This window comes from Pelobates fuscus, chromosome 12 (assembly GCF_036172605.1).
Source record: "Pelobates fuscus isolate aPelFus1 chromosome 12, aPelFus1.pri, whole genome shotgun sequence".
In the NCBI taxonomy this organism is placed as follows: Eukaryota; Metazoa; Chordata; class Amphibia; order Anura; family Pelobatidae; genus Pelobates; species Pelobates fuscus.
The window spans coordinates 115,327,152-115,346,671 of NC_086328.1; the positions used below are offsets into that span (position 1 = coordinate 115,327,152).

The 19,520-nt window shown below is 47.1% G+C and overlaps 1 protein-coding gene across 2 annotated transcripts in view; it reads right to left on the reverse strand.

Moving 5' to 3' along the window:
* Nucleotides 1-19,520, reverse strand: part of HSD17B12 (hydroxysteroid 17-beta dehydrogenase 12) — a 166,794-nt gene that overhangs the window by 62,305 nt on the left and 84,969 nt on the right. For both annotated transcript variants that reach the window (XM_063438189.1, XM_063438188.1), the window contains 2 exons: nucleotides 9,075-9,121; nucleotides 7,694-7,769 (listed from right to left, as the gene is read on the reverse strand). In XM_063438189.1, the coding sequence (XP_063294259.1) occupies nucleotides 7,694-7,769; nucleotides 9,075-9,121 (123 nt within the window). The remainder of the gene's footprint in view (nucleotides 1-7,693; nucleotides 7,770-9,074; nucleotides 9,122-19,520) is intronic.

The following is a 19,520-nucleotide window of genomic DNA, read 5'->3' on the forward strand; positions in this document are numbered from 1 at the left end:
GAAGCAGCAGTAAAGCTGTTTTGGGAAGGCGGTTACAGTGGTAGAGTTGGGATATTTTGGGATCTAGAAGGATGTCATAGCTTTACACGTCACATATTAGAGGGTACAGATGTGCCCTAGAATTGTCATTGGTAGTTATTAAAATGGGAAAGAGTAAGTGCAGACCGACATGTTGACTTAACAGGGATAGACAAGCCTACAGCACTCCAGCTGCTAAAATTGTTGGCTGGCTGAGCTTGACTGGAGTTATAGCAACAGCTGCAGCTGGCATGTTTCGTACTCAACAACAAACGATTTTGTATTTTTGTTATTTGTGTTTCTTCAACCGTAATTTTCACCTCTCTCATTTATTGCAAACTTTTTTTTTAAAGGACAAAAAGGGCTTTAAGCAGTGCTTACATTACTGCCTAGTAACATCTCTAGTGGCGTTCACTCAGACAGCCACTAGAGGGGCTTTCTGGGTCACGGAGGCGCTGAACGTTCCTCATAGAGATGCAACTCTATGAGAAGATGCTTATTGGAGCAGTGTGGCAATAGCCTCCAGAGTCTCATCAATTTTGATTATCTCAGCCAAAGACAGTGAGCAGGGGTGGAGCCAGCTGTGATGGACTATAGCGGCGCTGAAAAAAAAAAAAAAAAAAGTGACACTTTAACCGGGGACGATGGTCTAAGCGGCAGTTCAAAACTATAGTGTCAGGAATGCAGGTTTGTATTCCTGACACCACAGTGTTCCTTAAAACTAAAAGAACTACGAACAGCACATATAATAAAGGTTACTTTCATGTTTAGTTGGAGTAGAACTTCAATATAGATAAAACTAGCAGTTGCAGAGGAAGAAAGCAGACCTGTACACGCACTCAATGCTCAACATGGCAAACAAAAAGTTTATACCTGCAGGGGGGGGGGGGGGTGGCAGACTATGAAACTTACCAGACGTGTTCCAGGGAAGCTCCGTACCAGCACCGCAATAAATGTTTTTTTTTTTTAATTCTTTATTTTTCTTGTGCATACGGTTACAAAACAGGCTTGTAGCGCCACAACAGCGAGTACAAGCTATACATTGGTATACAATATCATGGCAGAGTTATCAGCACATGTAATTTTTGTAAAATGACACGCTTAGGGTACTTAGGATTAGTAACATTGATATGGCTTAATGAAACTATACATGCATAAGTAAGTGGTTGTTACGGTGGTAATGAGTTTTTCTGACTGTATAAGCCAACATCAGATACACACTAGTGACTACTGTAAATAGGCATGCATATTTTATCCAGCTAAGCAAAACAGTACTATTTGGGTAGTTGATGACTGATAATAATACAGTTCTGAATGCTAGTAGTTAAGCTCTTCTTAGGCTAACTAAAACAATGAGTAGACATCTCTTCCTGGCTGCCTGAGCTTTGAGAGTATGGTTGTAAGTTATGTGAGGCTTGAACTATAACATGAGTGGCTATAATAAACATAAAAGCAGCCTTGACATATAAGGTTAATAAGATCTGATGCTTAACCCCTTAAGGACACATGACATGTATGACATGTCATGATTCCCTTTTATTCCAGAGGTTTGGTCCTTAAGGGGTTAAATTGTAATCATGCTGGGTCTAAGTGTTTAATGCCACCCTGGCTAGTCTAACTTGCGTGAACTGGTACAGGCTCTGGGAGTCGGTTGTGTGTCGGGCAAGCTGCCTCTCCGGTGTGAGCCGACTTGTGGTTAGCCTATGCCCCGTTTGTCATGATGGGGTGGCTGGGTATGATAGTCCACCAGGGTAGGGATCCAGGCAGAGTCCATTAGTTGGTGTCCTGTGGGCCAAAGCCGTGTCGGACCAAGACCGCCAAGGTCGGGCAACAGGAGGGCAGAAGAGTCCAGGATAGTCTGTCGCTGGATACCACCTGTGTCCCCTCTCTGGAGCTGCCGCTTTGCAGATCTTGTGTACAGCGGGTATGCAGGCAGACTCACTGTGGGAGCATGTCGTTTGGAGGCAAAGTCCCTGGTCCCTGTTGTGGGTAGTCGCTTTGCGGCGTTGCAGCCCTCCATCGTCGCCACTGCCAGCGGCTCTCCCATGTTCCCCTCTCTGCTTGTCGTTGGTGTTGCTCGTTGGTGGGGCAATTGAGCGCTCTCGTGGTGGTCTGCATTGTAGGGTATGGAGGTCGCGGGCTTCTCCAACCCCCTGAGACTCTGTCCAGAGGCCCTGATGGTTGCTGAGGGCTCGTTGAGAGAGCAGCCCTTCTCTTTTGCCACGATGCACATGGCATCCGCCATGTTGTGTGCCGCGCCCGGGCCCTCAAACGGAGTGGTGGTGTCGCTGTGCCTGGTTTGCCTAGCCGCTGGGTGAGGACCGGGATCACCCCCACCGGTCCATAGGGGGGGGAACAGGGCCGGCTCCGTCCGGTGTTGGGTCTCTGGCTGAGTGCTGTCAGGCAGGATAGTGGGGCAGCGGCCGTCCGCCCCTCTCACTGCTGGTGAAGGCCTCAACCGGGTTGTCGATGACCTCCCCTCCAGGAGACTGAAACTCGTGGAGCCGGCCTCGCCCTGGATCCAGCGTCCCCTCGGCACTGAGAACCGGTGCTGTTGGTCTATGGTGAGTTCGTTTTCCATGTTTATATGCTTTAAAAGTTGGTGAGTTGCAGGAGCTGATCTCACCTGCGACCGTCCAGCTCGGCGGTCCGGCCCCGCCCCCAATTAAGATGGTTTTAACCAGCCGAACATACCCTACGGAGACACCTACTATACTGCCCCCATCAGATGACAATATAGGCCGCTAGAATAAGAGAACCAGGTTCCTGAGAGCCCAAGATTACCGGACATTAGCCTCTCCTTCGATAGGCCTACACCACAAGTGACTCCCAAAACTGCAGTGGAGGAATCGGAGGAGTCACAGGAGGAACTGGAGTCTCCTGCATCTTTCCACCATAGTGAAGCTGAACATGAGACAGAATCTGATGACAACTCTACACCATCAATAAAAGGAGACATCAAGAGGCTCTCCTAGATTTGTGTAAAGACTGGAAAACAGATCTCCAGGAAACCCAGAAAGAGCTAGGCATTGAGGGAGAGGGCACGCCCGCGGGAAGAGAGGTTGCAAACAAATGAGTACCAAGTGACAGATCTCACCCGTCAAGTTTGGCAACTCAATAGAGCCATGGCTGCCATGGAATCCAGACACAGGCGCCGGATTGTCCGCCTGAGAGGAGTCCCAGAGGTGGTTAGTGGAGAGGCTTTATTGACTTACATCTAGAGGCTGTTCACATCCATGGGCATTAAGGGAGATGTAGACTCATTTGTGCTGCTATCGGCTTTCCCGGATCCCAAAAGCTGCCACAGCCTCAACTAACACTCCCAGAGACATTATTGTGGTCACTAGAGATGTTGCATCTCGCTCCGCGATCCTGGCCCGTTCCGGTGCAATGGGCTCTGCAAAGGCAACAGGATGTCGCTGAATGGGGACCTCCCCATGGTGTTTCTCACAGAGAAATGAAAACTGGCCCCAGTCGCAAGAATCTTCAGGGAGCCTTGCTGGTCCCACAGGGAGAAGGGACTCTCTCCTTAACCTCAGATCAAGATCCTGAGACACTATTCAGGAACCTACAGCTTCCACGCGCTGGCCCAGTGGAGGTAGCATCAGCTAGACAAGACACAAAGGCAGCAGGAAGACAACCGGAAGAAGGCACTACATTGACCCTGTCCACAGCACGAGTACCCACAAGAGTCAGACATGACTATTAGTCACTATCAGAATCAGCCTGCACTGTTAAGGCTACCAGAGACCCCAATTGCTTTACTCAAAGCCATGTCTCAGCCCAGCTGGGTGCAATTATTTATCTTTGACCCACCACAGCACACTAGATGAGCTGTTGCACGCACCACAGCTTCTGTTACATAATACTGTACCATGTGCCTTGTTTTCCATTGCTAATTTCATAGTCATGTTTTCTTTTTGTTCCCAGTTGTTGCCAACATTGAATGCTTATGTATACAAAACCAATAAAATACAAATTCAAAAAAAAAAAAAAAAAGTGTATGCCTCCGATTTAAGAATACATTTTAAAAATAACTGTCGGGGGCGCAGCCTAGCGGTGAACCTGGACGGTCGCATGCTTGCTGTGCTCCGCTCAAACTCACACGAAAACAGGCAAAAATACCAGCAAAGAGACCCCAAAAATTCCCAGACTGTACCTCATAGACCGCAGAACTGAATATGGGCCGCAAGAACAAGAAATCTCGGCCAGACAGGAGCCCACAGAGTCGGGATATTGGGGACCTGTTCCGGAGCTCACAGAGAGCCGCATGGAGCAAGATGGCGCTGGAGGACGACGGAACCTCTTTCTCCTCCGACGACATGGCTATAGCCCCAGCGGACAGGCCAGCTCAGGCGGTGAAACGGTGCAGCACTTCACAGGACGCTGCTGCCGACAGAGAACCGGTCACGGCAGCGCTACTTAAGGAGATGCTGGCGGAACTCCGCGCAAATATAGCGGGAGACCTGGCCCCCCTCAGAAAGGCCGTGGAACGCACGACCGCACAGCTGGCCCAAGTAGAGGCTGTACAGACCGCACACGAGGGCCGGATCGCAGATCTGGAAAAGAGATTTGCAGACCTGGACAAGCACCGAACGCTGATTGACCGCAAGCTGGACACACTTGAGGACCAGAGGCGCAGGTACAACCTGAAGCTCAGGGGGGTGCCGGAAAAAATAGACCAAACTGACTTACCACATTTTGTTAGGCGCCTCATTGCGGCCCACCTCCCTCCGAAGCAGGCAAAAAACCTGAGGCTGGATGGCATGTTCCGCCTCCCCAAGCCCACCAGTGCACCAGCGACCGCCACCCCGGACCTCATCCTCCGGTTCGGTTCTCTGCAGGACAAAGCAGTACTGCTGGCAGCGGTGAGGGGGAAAACCCTGATTACTTTTGAGGGGGCCTCGCTGCTCCTATTTCCAGACCTCTCGCGGAATACTCTCCTATGGCGCCAATCTTTAAGACCACTACTCCAACACCTCCGGGCAAGCGACGTGCCCTATAGGTGGGGTCCTTCCCGTACCATCATAATCACGGCCCAAGATACCACCCTCCGGGCAGAAACATACCAAGAACTGGAGAGCAACCTACAAACGCTGAACATACCGCTGAACAACAGAATGGGGACCAGCTCCCTGGCACAGGGGGACCCGGCCGCGATTAGGGACTTTGTACCAAGAGCAACGAAACCCTCCTCTTCCACTGGACTGGGGACTTAGGAGTGCCGTGATCAGTGGTCCTCCACTATTCCAGTACCCTGCCAAAGGGGCAACTTGTACCACCCCGGTAGACTCTCAAGCTTTAAGCTGGACTGCCATTCCAAAAGTTTGTCGCACTGTTATTGTTTAATTTTTTACTTTTCTTGCTATGTGTTTTATTTGGTTTCACTTTCTTGCCTACTACCACTGACTGCCTCTCTGGTCCCCGCCCACGGTACACACTGCTAGCCTGATGGGGCATGGAGCGGGACAGCGGCACTACAATGCCACTCAAACTGAGACACCCACGCGGGGTCACAACACCACCATGCAGACACGCGCATGACAGTCCTCTTATCCTCTCTTTTTTTTTTCTTTTTTTTGACCGTCCAGTCACCTACTTGTAGACCACACACACGACGAACCCTCCCCCCCACCCCCTTCCCTAACTCAGACGGAAGTGCAGAACACCTACGTAGGGAAGGGACATGTACCCAAGCCACGGGATTACCTTCCTCCTATACTAGCCACACTGTATGCAACCCAGTGGCAACCCACTTCTCTAATGTCAATTAATCCTGTCTACGACACAAAAATTTCAACATACAGACACTCTAGCAGACAAAATGAACACAGACGTCTCCCTCTTGCACTATACTATATACATCTTTTGTTCAGGTAAACCAAAAAAAAATGTGCAATGCTTCCCATGCCATAATGTTATTTCTCTCTGTGAACCATCTGGTTTGCTTTAGCTGTTGTGGAAGAGCAAACTCGTCTGTTGAATATTTGCACAAACAAAATAAAGAATTTAAAAATAACTGTCAAATGCAAAATAAAGATTCAGATTTTTCTTTATCTCAGGAACATATGCTATACACCTGGTCTCTGCCCCTTTGCCCACGCAGGAGGAACAAAAGTCAGTTTGGCAGCGTTACATACTGTTTGCATATTGACTAGCCATTCCATACAGAACAAGCCAGGAGGAGAAAATGTATAGGGAGAGTTTAACAAACACTATACTGTATTCCCAAGTAGATCCACTCACTGTGAAGACAGACATGTGCTGGAGGATTAAAAGAAGAGACATGGATGGCATTAATAAAAGTAAAAAATAAATACAAGTGAAACCAAATAGGGGTTTACTTCTCTTTTATATGCCAATTCTGAATACATACACTGGGCTAATTTTTGGCCAAGATAAGTGGTTATGATTTCATGTCATGCATGCGTGGCTCATTCTCGTATGACTCAGGACCAACTATGGGGAGGCATCTGGGCTCCTGGAAGACGCACATAGGACCGACAATGGATTAGACAGGCTATGGCAGTCATACAAACCAAGACTCAAAATTTAATCCACTGTAATTACTTTTTTTTTTTTGCATAACTTTACTTAGAACACAAACCACTGAAAAGATCAGAGCAGAATCTAAATGTGCATTAAATTAGACACTTTTTGTTGCGGCACAAAGTGTTAAATCTTGACCTAATTCAATAGCTGGGGGGTAAAATCCCAAAGTAGTGTTCTGGGCAGCCCTGGCACAATGTGGGACATCAGCCTGATCAGCGCACTACCAATAAACCCATTATTAATATTAGGCTTTATAGAGTGCCAACATATTCCGCAGCACATTAGATATACGCTTTCTATAATTCTAGAGGTGAAGGAGGGGTCCCCAGTTTCAGAGTTTGCTGCCTTCAGTCTACCTGCACTAGAACTTCCAGCTCTTTAACTTTCTTTTGCCATTTTCGAAGTGAAGACGGCTCTGCTCAAACAAGCTTACAATCTATGAGGATTTGAGGTAGGCGGTTTCATATCCTTAGCCGTCTTGCTCAGTGATATTTACCGGCGAGATGGACTGAGCGAGAATGCAAACATTACTACTGCTCTAATCAGCCGATATACGTCAAGTTAGTACACCCAAAGATGCAAAGATAATGTTTATAACAATGTTATAGGTGGAGTGGAAATTAACTTGAGAGAACATGTAAATTATTTCTTCTATTCCAACCACGTAAACCTGTTGGGAAGATGAGGCCTGCTAAATTATATAGCAGTAAACAGTGCGCAGAGACTGTCAAGAGGAGTGTGGGCCTGCTGGTATCCTGATGCCATGTGACGTGATCCTGCTGCTATTTGAAACTTTTTATGTCTCCTTTGTTACTCAATAGCAGCAGGGTGCTACCCACTCGCACGTGTACATATGAATATATAGAACACACTAATCAGTGCTGAAACCCACACAAGGGGATTAAAGGAGCACTCCAAGCACCATAACCACTGAAGTGTGCACTCATGTTTATTGTGCCAGGAGTGCCCTGGCACCGCCCCCTCTCCCATGTAGTGGGTATGGTACTTGGCATGTTCCTTTAAGCTTGTGTTGCATTATTTCACAAAAATAAGATTATTTATATTGCAAGATCAATATAACAAAACTAAAAAAAAAAAAAAAGAAAAGAAAAAGAAAACTCACTTATCTGTTTGGCAACATCTTCAAGTTTTTCTGGTGATCTACTGATAAGGACAATGCTCATCCCCCGTCTTGCCAACTGTAGTGGAAAAGGTCTTGATTAGATTCATGCCAGGTGGATCACAGTATAATGGCAGTTACAAGTCATATATAGGCAGGGTGACCAGATTCACCATGTTGTCTGGGACACATATTCCATATACATATTGATGGGTAGCACATGAAAAGGGTAGCCCTGTAGTATGTAAAATTTTAGAGGACAGTGTAGGCTATTCAGCAATAAAGAATCCTGCAATTAAACAATTATGCAGTAGGCAATAAACCAGAATGTGCATTATACCCACTGCAGGGCAAACCTTCTCTTGCGTTTTCATAAAAATGATAAACTGTATGTGTTCCTTTAACCCCTTAAGGACCAAACTTCTGGAATAAAAGGTAATCATGACATGTCAGGTGTCCTTAAGGGGTTAAAGATGGTAGATTTGGTCTTTTTGTATAAGGGTAGTAAATAACACTAATAAAGTTCCAATATTAACGTAAAAAGTAATCCAGGCACTTCAAGATATTCCAAACCAAATAGGCAATTTTATTGGACCCAAGCACCAGAAAAAAAAAGTTTCGACCCCTTAGGGTCTTTGTCAAGCTTAATTTATGTTGAACCTTAGAGGGGGGCCCAGACGGTAGCCACAAAGTGGATTTCCACTCTCCCCATCACTCTCCCCCTTTTCTCTCTAATTCACCCACACTCCTATAATGACTCGGGAGATATCTCCTACATGCCCATCACCTCACCAAACTGATCCTTCGATACCCGGGCAATCAGTCTGGCGTTGACTTCATAGATATGCAGCACCCACCTTAGCCCCACATGGAAAGTATTCAGCATATCCCCAATTTAGAAACTAGGGAACCTGAGAACCGACCCCCACAGACCCGAACTGCCATTGACACCTCAGGCAACTCCACGTTGGGTTTACTAGTATTAAAAAAAAAGAAACAAACAAAAAAAAACTGTGCTTTGTTCTCACCACCTAAATGCTAACTATGTATACCACGGACATATTATGGTTTGTCTTATAACAGGTTTGTTGCAAAGCACTGCTAAAATAAAGAATAAAAAAAAGACTAAAGGCACATTTTCAGAATGACCATCACTTAAATTATGTCACATGCATAGACTTTGGCACCTGGGAGTTCCTCCTGGCCTAAAGAATGACTTACCAATACACAGTACCTACAGTTTTAGCATCGAACATGTTCTTCAAAATAAATAACATAATATTTTATTGAAATGAAAGGCTGGCATCCTGCAAATAGAAAACATTGGGTATTTTATTACACCTGCATTGTATGTTTTATTGCAATGGAGGAGTCTTATACTTGCCTCTTCAGCGTAAGCTTTTCCAATTCCATCTGTGGCACCGGTTACAACTGCAACGACAAAATAAAAAAATGGATGCTGTGTCAGTTAAAGGCAGGCCGCACAATCCGCAAATCGATTGGTAACCTTGGTATATAATCAGCACTTAATTAAAGCGGCATTGCCACCAAGTTACTAGACAATTTAAACTTACTAAAGTCATATAACTCCCTTTTCTATATAATAATCCTCCCGTGCCTCCACCGAAAATTAACTAAGCAATTTACCTAAAATACAATGAAAATTGTATTATATTGCTTTATTAAAGGATCATTATAGGGTCAGGAACACAAACATGTATTCCTGACCCTATAGTGTTAACACCACCATCTAGCCCCCCTGGCCCCCTCATGCCTCCATTAATATAGTAAAAAATCTTACTGTATTCAAGCCTGAAGCTGTAAATCTCCATGCTGTTAGACTCAGAAAAACAAGCAGTCTGCTGACATGTGGTAGCCTGATCCAATCACAGTGCTTCCCCATAGGATTGGCTGAGACTGACAAAGAGGCAGATCAGGGGCAGAGCCAGCATGATTCAAACACAGCCCTGGCCAATCAGCATCTCCTCATAGAGATGAATTAAATCAATGAATCTCTATGAGGAAAGTTCAGTGTCTGCATGCAGAAGGAGGAGATACTGAATCACAGGATGCTGTGCACAGTGCTGCCCTGTGCTCTGCTGACAGCAGATCTGAGTGGATGGAGGCTTATTATGCCTCCATCAACTCCGAAGTCCCTCTGGTTCACTCTGAGTGACTGCAACTGGAGGTGTTCCTAGCTTTCAATGTAAACACTGTATTTTCTCAGAAAATACAGTGTTTACATGAGAAAGGCTGCAGGGAGCTATAGTTCTCACCTGAACAACCTCATTAAGCTGAAGTTGTTCAGGTGACTATAGTGTCCCTTTACAGGAAAACTAAAAACGGCAGACATGGAAAGTTTACCAATTGACTATTAAGGCCTAAATTTGATATTCAATTTGAATTCCGAACAGTTCACATTTTAGTGAATTTATCAAAATAAATAAATAATTGAGGACAAAAATGAACACAAGTGTGTGAAATAAATGATGGAGCTTTGAGCACCTGGTTCCTTCGTGTTTGTACTCACTCCATAATACAAAGGAGTTTTGTTTTGTTTTGATAAGCAAGTGTTATTGGATTTAATAATCAATTTAGTAAAAGAAAACTGAAAACATAATTTTTAATAAAAATTTAGAGTTGCATTTAGCATAGAACTCCTTAGGCAATGCCCGCTCTGTCCTGAAGATGCACTGACCGCCAAACCCGTCTTTAAGCTAACAAATCATTTGCAGTCAGGACCAAAGACTCCTGCCTGCATAGGTTACAAATAATCTTACTCCCTTTGTCCTCAACTTTCTAAAATAGTTATTTTTAGCTGCTCTGCAATCAACCGTATCTAAAAATCAGACATCAAAAATAGACTAGACCAGTGGACACAAAACGGCACGCTCTTAGTGGTGCAGTCTCATCGCCACTTAGATCTAAAAGCACAGACTTGTCATTTTAAAGCAAGACCCACCCTGTGACCCTACACCCCCCCAAAAAACACCTGAATGCAGAAAGCACTCGATTGATTAAAGATTAATACTGCCGCAAACCGTGACAGCTGCCTTTCCTATCCGTTCTTTTGGGGAAGGGAGGGTTGGGGGGCAGAATGGGAGGAGGGATGACAGAGAACTTGCATCAGTATTCCTCTTGGGGATCCATTACATGGAAATAAAATTGCTATTTCAATTCCCTTTTGTTGCTAAAAATAGCAGCCCCAATTGATTCAGGCAAACAGGGCACCGGCTTAGCAGAGCCGAATTTAGAAAGCTGAATTCCCTGAGACTGAATGCTAACGCAGTCTAACAGATGCCAGCTCATATTTAACAAAGAACAAAAGATGAGAAATATGCAGGCTGCACGTTAATAAGACGCCAGCAACTCTCTGCATCTTTATGAAAGAGACAGAATAAAAAGAATATGGGGGCAAAGGATGGCGACAGAACCCCAACACTAGTCAAGCAAAACAGATCTTCAGAAAAGTAAAAAAAAATTAATAAAAAATAAAGCACTAGTCAACACAATAATATACTAAGAAATGTAGGCTTGATCCACCTTAATATGAAATATCACAGCCCCAAGAATTACTATCCATTTATGCATTACAGAGACCTCATTCAACTTTACAAAACTGAAGTGGTAAAGCAGCAAATCATTGGACTCTTCCTCCTTAGGATCCATATTGCTATCTAGGAACTGTGTTAGGTGCGCATGTTCAATTAAGGCTCATTCAAGAGAACAAGAGATGATTGCGCATGCAACCCGAAGCTGTATCGCGTTCCGTTGAAGGAAAAGAAGTAAAACAAAGAATAAGTTTAAAGGGACACTATAGTCACCAGAACAGCTATAGCTTAATGCAGGGCTCGACAAATCTCAGGCGCCAGGCTGCCATGGTGACAAAAAATATCACCCTGGCGCCTGGGATGTGCCAGCTCATGTGCCACATATTGCAGGCTGCCGCCCTGAGGAGCATGGAGGCGGGCGGCCGCCCTGAGGAGCATGGAGGCGGGCAGTTGCCCGCGGGAGCATTGTGGGCAGCGCGCAAGGGAGCAGTACTCTGCCTGCAGCTGCTCTCTGCTCCCTCGCGCTGTGCAATGATGTCGGGAGCCGGTATATGACGTCATTCCGGCCCCAGCATCATTACAAAGCGCGAGGGAGCAGGGAGCAGAGAGCAGCTGCAGGCAAAGTACTGCTTCCTCGCACACAAGAAGAGTGCAACCCCACTGGACCCCAGGAAAGACCCTCTCAGCTCTCCCAAAGCTAGGGAGGCTAAGTAGGTTTCAATTAAAACAAAAATGTGTGTGCGCGTGTCTGCCAGAGTGTGTATGTGTGTGTGTGAACGCCTGTTGTCAGCGTACGAGTGTGTGAGCCTGTCAAGAGACTGTGTGCGAGCGAGTCTGTCAAGAGTGCGTATGTGCCTGTCGAGTGTGTGTGCACGCGCTCGCCTATCAAGAGTTTGTGCGTGCAAGACTGTTGTCAGTGTGAGTGTGCGCGTTTAGGTACCTGCCCCCTCCGATAGTTTCTACTCACCTTCCCCCCCCCTCCCCCTTTATAATCTCAGCTAAGCCAATGCTTTCCCTTAGGAAAGCATTGGGACGATTTTGTGCATGTGCAGCAAATGTACCAATCCGCATCTGTTCATAGAGAGGCATTAAATTAATAAATCTCTACGAGGAACATTCAGCACCTCCATGCAGAGCTTGGAGATACCGAACCTGGGTGCTGCAACGTGGTGCAGTAGTGACCCAGGACTCTCTAGTGACCGTCTGAGTGACTGTCACTAGAGGTGTTACTAAGCAGCAATTTAAACTCTGCCTTTTCGCAGAAAAGGCAGTGTTAACACTAAAATGCCTGCAGTGACAGGATATATACACCAGAACAACTACATCAAGCTGTAGTGGTTCTGGTGACTATAGTGTCCCTTTAAGTATTGCATTTTCTCATTGAAAATGGCTGGCTCCTAACTTGTTTAGATGGCTCCTAGATTCCAAACAAATTTATCAAGCCCTGGCTTAATGTAGTTGTTCTGGTGAATAGATATATATTCACCAGAACAACAGCAGTGTACATTGCGGCTTTAAGGACCACTATAGGCACCCAGACCACTTCAGCTCAATGAAGTGGTCTGGGTGCCAGGTCACCCTAGTTTTAACCATGCAGCTGTAAACATAGCACTGAGATGATGCTGGACGTCCATAGGGAAGCACTGAGTAACGCTTTCCTATGGGCGATTTTAATGCGTGTGCGGCTCTTGTTGCCCATTCGGAGCCGACGTCGGCAGGGGGAGGAGAGGTCAACAGCGCCGAGGTAGCTCGGTGCTGGATTAAGGTAAGTGGCTGAAGGGGTTTTAACCCCCTTCAGCCCAGCGGGAAGGGGGGGACCTAATAACCTTATAAAACAAACTTGTTTTCCTGGCACTATAGTGCTCCTTTAATAGAACATATAAACATATGACAAACTGACAAATTACAGGCCTATTCTCAAATTGCTTGCGCTTCAATCTAAGGGGCATTGGAAGATTTTGAAGATTACTTCAACAAGTATTTCTGACCCAATAGTAGTCGACTATTTAGGTGGCTTGCCCCCATAAAGCTAGTGTAAACCTCACCTTATTTCCAGCGCCCTGCATGATCGCTAGCGCCGCCCCGATACGCCTCCTTGGCTGACATCACCAGAATCTTCCATAGGAAAGTATTGAATTTGGCCGAGATCATCAATTGTGATGATCTCAGCCAAGGAGGCGGGCTGGGGGGGCGACGCAAACTGCTTTCCTGGCCAATCAGCATCTCCTCATAGAGATGCATTGAATCAATGCATCTCCATGTGGAAATATCAGTGTCTCCATGCAGAGTGCGGAGACACTGAACATCAGTTCTTTACACCGTGCAGCACTGCCCCAGGAAGCACCTCTAGTGACCATCTGAGAACTAGCCACTACAGGTGTTTCTAGGCTGTAATGTTAATGCTGCCTTTTCTTTGAAAAGACAGTATTTACGGGGCGTGGTCTGACTGCCGACCGTGATGGCCGCATAGCTCGAGAGCTCCGCACCCACAATGCACATAATTAAGAACTGTAACCAGCGACAGCCCGACTAGACCTGAAGAAATTTCTTCCCCAAACAGCCTACAACCGACAACAGAGACTGGGTCCAGATTTCAAGCCGCCGACCCTACAAAAAGAATCAGAAAGAAGCTCCGTCAGTGGCGGACATGCTCACCTCACAGAGGCCTACACCGCGTGGCGTCCCAGCTGCCACCAGCCCCACTGGTCCAGAACAACGTAACCCCCCCAATTGAAGGATCCCCCCCTAGAAGCATCCTCAAATGCCATATTATACTCCCTGGCAGAAGTGAAGGGATACCTGGCGGGGGAAATCAAACGCACAGCGGCGGACGTCAAAGCCGAAATCATGGCCATAGGGGCCAGGACCGCCATTATAGAGCAACGCATGGAGCATGTTGTTACAGCTCACAACTCTGCCACAGCCCTCACCAACACTCTGCTCCATAAGATCACGGACCTTGAGCTGGAGTTAGAGGATGTCTCTAACCGATCAAGGCACAATAACTTGCGCATAAGAGGCCTACCAAAATCCGTTGAAGAGGCAGACATAGGGAAGGTCCTGGTTATGTGCTTCAAACAAAAGCTCCCAGACATCCCCGAACACCTCTGGCTGATAGATAGGGTACACAGAGCACTTCGGCCCGAGGACCTAAACACAGCCCCCCAAGAGACGTGATCATGAAATGGCACTACTATACAACTAAAGAAGCCATACTCCGACTCGGCAGAACAACAACGTTTGAAATCGCGGGTTCGGCTATACAGCTCTATTAGGACATTGCTCCAGCCACGCTCCTCCAGAGACGAGAGTGGAAGTCGGTAACTGATCTGCTTGTCTTTAACGGCCCTAAACCTGCAATACTCCTACTGTCTACAGATGTCGTTGCTTTCCTGAAAGGCCTGGACATTGATGTTCCGGAAGACTTCCCACTCCCTGCCACTGCTCCGGTGTCACTACCAATGATACCCGACAACAGTAACGTTACCTAAACCAGGTTGAGCGGTACGACTGACCATGCACACAGAAAGCCACAGGAGCCTAAACCCAGGCCGCACGCAAGTTACACAGAGACTTAAAGCCTTACATGGTTCTCTCTCTCTTTCCAGCTTACGCTACTGACTGTTTATTTTGAAGGACTGTCAAGGTTTCGTATGTATACATATTGTGGTACTTTTGGTGTGGTCAGTACTATCTGGGGCCTACACGGGGCGAAAATTTAGATGGGACCGGGTGGACCGCTTCTCCCCCCCTCCCGTAATGGTGCCGCACCCCTGTTTCCCAATAGCCCAACGCATGGGCCGGGGTAATACCACCCTTAACAGTAACACACTGACCACACGCCAACAGGTGCAGACCAAGAAAAAAAAAAAATAATTAAAACACACATAGGCTGACACCGCTAGATAAAAGGCACCCACGCCCAGAAGACAACTGCTTAAGATGATCAGGGGATAGGGGGCGCGGGATTGGATGGGGGGGCGGAAGACATCTCCAAAGTCCCTAGGGGAGAGACGTTCATAAGCCCTGGGTATGATATTAATAGTAATATGTCTTGCTTATATTGCAATGTTGAATTGCCACTTGAAATACTCCACCCCTGTTTTGGGAGGGGGTGATCTGAAACGAACTAAACTCCCATCTGAGTCACTGTACCCTGACCCCTGCAAAGCCCCACTGAGCCCCCCCCAATGCAGGTGCAAGGTGAAGCCTTCTCCCCAGAAGTTTCTCATGGGACCATTCACACTCCCCCCGCCCCTTATGGGCTATTTCCACCCATTGACCGCCACAACCACTAGGGCTGTTTCACTAAACTATTTGGGCATTGCCAGGGTACTACTAGGCTGAACTTTCTCCCCCCCCCCCCCCCCCCCCGTTTAAGGAGATTCCCTTGACGCGGTGGACGCCCACCCCCATAGCTCCTGGCAAATCGTAAGACCCGGAAAACCGGTAGACATACTGATTATTGTATTACTGCATTGTGGTCTTGTGCGATCAGACACTAGCTTGTTTTGTATATAGTTTATAGTTGATTCTTTCAAACAAATTCCACGCATTGATTTAGCGTAACACTGTACTGAAAGGTGCTTGTCCATAGACAACCTTACCTCATCTCGTCACACTTTCACTCCCTACCTTATCTCTTTCCTCTCCCACCTAGTGCCGCAGCCGGGGGTGGGGACACCTACTTCGACACAGACTTACAGCGGTCCTAGGTGTGCTCCAGTGATTAAGGTAACCCCCTCACACATAACGCTACTCTACAACATGGACCTTAAACTGACCTCACTTAATGTAAACGGACTCAACGTCCCTAATAAACGTAGACTCCTACTGAGGGAGATTAGACGACAAAAGGCAGATATTGCGTTCATCCAAGAAACGCATATACCCCGCATCTCCAAAGTGCAACTTACAAACCACATCTACAATAGGGCGCACGAATCACATGCTCTCTGCAAGAGAAACGGGGTGGGAATACTCATACATAAAAAATGCCCCCTACAGGTTACCAACGTCCAGACAGATATAGAAGGCCGATACGTGTTCCTGACAGGCGTTCTACATGCACACACATACCACCTAGTCAATGTTTACGCTCCAAACACCCCCTTCCGACAGTTCTGGTCAGACCTTGAACTGATAACAGCTCTACCAAGGGGAATATTGATCTTGGGGGGTGACTTAAATGCAGCGCCGTGCCCGGCAGCTGACCGAGGAGTTGGACATCGCCTTCCTCGGTCGCAGAACAGAGGGGGCCAAGATGAACTGCTCAATGACTTCATCCAACGCACAGGACTACTCGACCCGTGGAGAATCCAACACCCGAGCCTGAGAGACTATACCTTCTACTCGGCGGTACACGCTACTTATTCACGTATTGACCTCTTCCTTGTAAACCAAGTTGCCATGCATTGGATCAGGACTTCTGAAATAAATCTCATCTCTTGGTCCGACCATGCGGATATAGCACTTGTCTTACGTCAACCTGGCTCAAATGGCCCGTGGAAATGGAGATTCAATGCCTCCCTCCTCAGGGATCCCCAAATACAAGACACAATAAAGCAGGAGGTGAAGCAGTACTTCCAGGACAATGACTCCCCAGACATCTCCCCGACTACTCTGTGGGCTGCCCACAAACCCGTCATACGAGGGGTACTAATCAAACTGGCGACCCAATGGAAAAGGAAAAAATGAGAAAAGTTACAGGACCTACAAAAACAACTACGAAAACTTGAAATGCAGCATAAGCAGGCAGTAACCCCGACCAAGACCAGGGAGCTACAAGAGACTAGGCGACTGCTCAGAGAACTTATGCTTGATGACGTAAGTCAGGACTTGATACGCACAAAACGACTATACTACGAAAAGTCCAATAAAATGGACACGTTACTAGCAAGGGCCCTACGACCCAAACGCAATACGACAACCATCACGAACCCCAATGACATTAACAGAGAGTTTACGCAATTCTTTGCCACAGTCTATAACTACTCCCCCACACTGAACGGAGATGATGACTCCTATACAACCCGTGTCGCTGCCTTTCTTGCTACCGCCCAGACCCCAAGACTCCCAGATGAACAAACTGCATATCTGGGGGAACCCATAGCGCTGGACGAAATAGATAGAGCCATCGCAGCACTGAAGGGGGGTAAGGCCCCGGGACCCGACGGGTTTGATGGCACGTACTATAAACTCCTACGTGAAGACTTACTGCCCCACCTAGTTAAAATGTACAACACCCGGACCTCTCGACAGCAGACATAACCCTCATACCCAAACCGGACAGAGACTGCACGAATGTGATGAATTACCGCCCCATATCCCTCATTAATTTTGATATGAAACTCTATGCTAAAATCCTGGCCACACGATTGAACCATATCCTCCCCAAGCTCATCCATGCGGATCAGGTGGGCTTTGTCCCGACCAGACAATTATATGAAAACACCAGACGAGCAACTGATCTGATTTGGTGGGCGGGCAGGAAGAAAACACCTTCTCTGGTCCTATCTCTGGACGCAGAGAAGGCGTTTGACAGAATCCAGTGGCACTATATGTTTGAGCTCCTCACTGCGATGCAATTCCCAACTACCTTTATTAGAGCAATTCGAGCCCTATACACTTACCCAAGAGCCCAAACGATGATCCCGGGAGCATCACCGCTCCCTTTTGAACAGAAGAACGGTACCAAACAAGGCTGCCCGCTATCCCCGCTCCTGTTCATATTGGCACTTGAACCGCTATTACATTTGATAAGAAACAACCCAAGCATAAAAGGGATGACCGTGGCATCAGAGAGCCTTAAGGTCTCTGCATATGCTGATGACATCCTGCTCACCCTCACTGACCCATTTAATTCGGTTCCCCCCCTCCTTGTCCTACTAGACAATTACCAACTTATCTCAGGATACAAAATAAACCTTGATAAATCAGTAGGCATGCCGCTGAACATAACAGAAGCAGACGTTCAAATATTACAACAAACGACGAATCTTAAGATCTCCCGTCAACCCATTAAATATCTAGGTGTCCGACTCACGACACAATGCGCTGACCTATACGCAGAGAACCACCAACGCCTGCTCCAGACCCTGCTCCGAGACCTAGACAGATGGCACGAGAAACCAATCTCGTGGATAGGGAGACTGGACGCAATTAAAATGAACTTGCTGCCACGCCTCCTATACCTCTTTCAGGCACTCCCTGTGAGAGTCTCTAAAAATGACCTGAAACCATTACAGACAGCGATTGATAATTTCATTTGGGCCAAGAAGAGACATAGAATAGCTAGACACGCACTATATATGCCAAAAAGCAGAGGAGGATTGGGCCTCCCACACCTCCACCTTTACTGTCTGCCCAATTGGCACAAATAATCGAATGGCACTTGCCACCAGACTCCCACAGATGGGTGGATCTGGAAACACTTCTCATGCGCACAGACCTTCCGCAGTTCTGGATTTGGGTCCCCAAGGTTGATAGACCTGACCTCCGCACAACATGCCCCACCATCCTGAACGCCATAAGGATATGGGACACCACGGCACACAAATATGACCTATCACACCCGACCTCACCACTAACCCCATATTTGCGCAACAAAGCCTTCCCACCCAGTATGAGCCCCAGAGACTTTAGGGGTCTGGAAGACACAGGGATTCAACGTTACTGTCACCTATATCACTCGAGCACCTTCCGGACTTATGATAACCTCAAGACATTAGCTACACTCACCACAAAGGACTACTTCAGGTACCTCCAGTTAAGAGATTTTGCCAAGAGCCCCACTGTAAGAGCGGCCGCTGAGACCAGGCCCACCTTCTATGTCAGAGGGTCCACGTACCGGCCTTATTACCCTCCTTTACACGCAACTGAGTGCCCCGACTGGTGACGCTCAAATCCCCACATATGTCACACAATGGGAGGAGGAACGCCATCAGACCCTGGAAAGTGGGGAATGGCAGGACATATGGGAGGCAGCGACAAAGGCTTCCATATGTGTCCTGCATCAGGAACAGTGCTATAAGACGCTTATGCGTTGGTACACTACCCCAGTCAAACTATGTAGAATGGGAAAGACGCCCTCCGACACTTGTTGGAGAGGTTGCAGAGACAAAGGCACATACCTGCATATGTGGTGGACATGCCCTAAGGTAGTAAAATATTGGGACAGTGTAGCTGCTCTGTTGACAGAGGTCACGGGTAAACCAATAATCCCGAATCCCTGGACTTTTCTCATAGTGAAAACTCTTGACAACCTAATCCATAGAGAA